General features: G+C 32.5%; 1 protein-coding gene across 1 annotated transcript in view; it reads right to left on the bottom strand.

Annotated features, from left to right (window-relative positions):
* Positions 1 to 963, bottom strand: part of LOC106878227 (neurogenic locus notch homolog protein 2) — a 61347-nt gene that overhangs the window by 52079 nt on the left and 8305 nt on the right. The window contains exon 4 of the mRNA XM_052971673.1: positions 693 to 825. Coding sequence (XP_052827633.1) covers positions 693 to 825 — 133 coding nt within the window. The remainder of the gene's footprint in view (positions 1 to 692; positions 826 to 963) is intronic.

Genomic DNA, 963 nt, shown 5'->3' with positions numbered 1-963 from the left:
AAACATATTTCTCCTCATACATTCTGAGAAGTGAAAGTGGGGTAGATTCAGAATAAAACATTTATACAATCGAATCGCGCTCTTCGTCTTGACTATTATTATTATTATTATTGTTGTCGTTGTTGTTGTTGTCGTTGTTGTTGTTATTATTTAGGCAGCAAGTTTACAGAATTATTAACACATCAAAAAAAAAAAAAAGATATTCATCTGCATTTCTTCCACCTCTTTACACTCCCTGTTCAAATCTTTTCCTCTCTTTAGGACCAATAAAATGAAGTGCCAGTCAAGTATTTGGGTTGATGTAATTGACTAACCCTCTCCCTCAGAATTGCTGGCCTTGTGCTAACATTTGAAAAGAAGTATTCTTTTATTTTTAATGCATGAAGAAGATATAGAAATGTTACATACTATTTCAAGCTTCAGTCTTCCATCAGAAAATAAAGACAGGAATAGAGAAAAGGAAAGAGAATTAGAGAAAACTAGAAGGAAGAAAGGAGAGGTGAAATCCATAAGTTAAATTATTCTAGTGCCATCTTGAAAGCGATGCTGAAGTAGGTCCATATATAGCATAAACTTCCCTCTTTTACTGAGATTTTTATCTCCTACAATCTCACCCTTTCTTCTTTGCTTTCATTTTTTTCTGATGAAGGATTTAAGTCCAAAACAGTAGCTGTAGTAGAAATGGTACTTACAGTATTCATTTACAGTGCCAAGTTGACAGACTTTATTTCCTGCCTTATCACAAGAGAACAGCTGGTGCTTTGTTGCATCACAGAATGTACTGCAGTTGGTACCATAGAAATAATTTGCACAACTCCATAGAAGCTACAATTGATGTGCATCAGAGGTTTCATGTTCGAGAAAGAAAAAAGAAAGTGTGAATTTTAAGAATACGAAGGATATGCAATATATCAATATATATCAATATATATATATATATATATATATATATATATACTAGCA

This window comes from Octopus bimaculoides, chromosome 11 (assembly GCF_001194135.2).
Source record: "Octopus bimaculoides isolate UCB-OBI-ISO-001 chromosome 11, ASM119413v2, whole genome shotgun sequence".
Classification (NCBI taxonomy): Eukaryota; Metazoa; Mollusca; class Cephalopoda; order Octopoda; family Octopodidae; genus Octopus; species Octopus bimaculoides.
The sequence above is the reverse complement of the archived record's forward strand: the minus strand, read 5'-3'. Positions and strand labels throughout refer to the sequence as shown.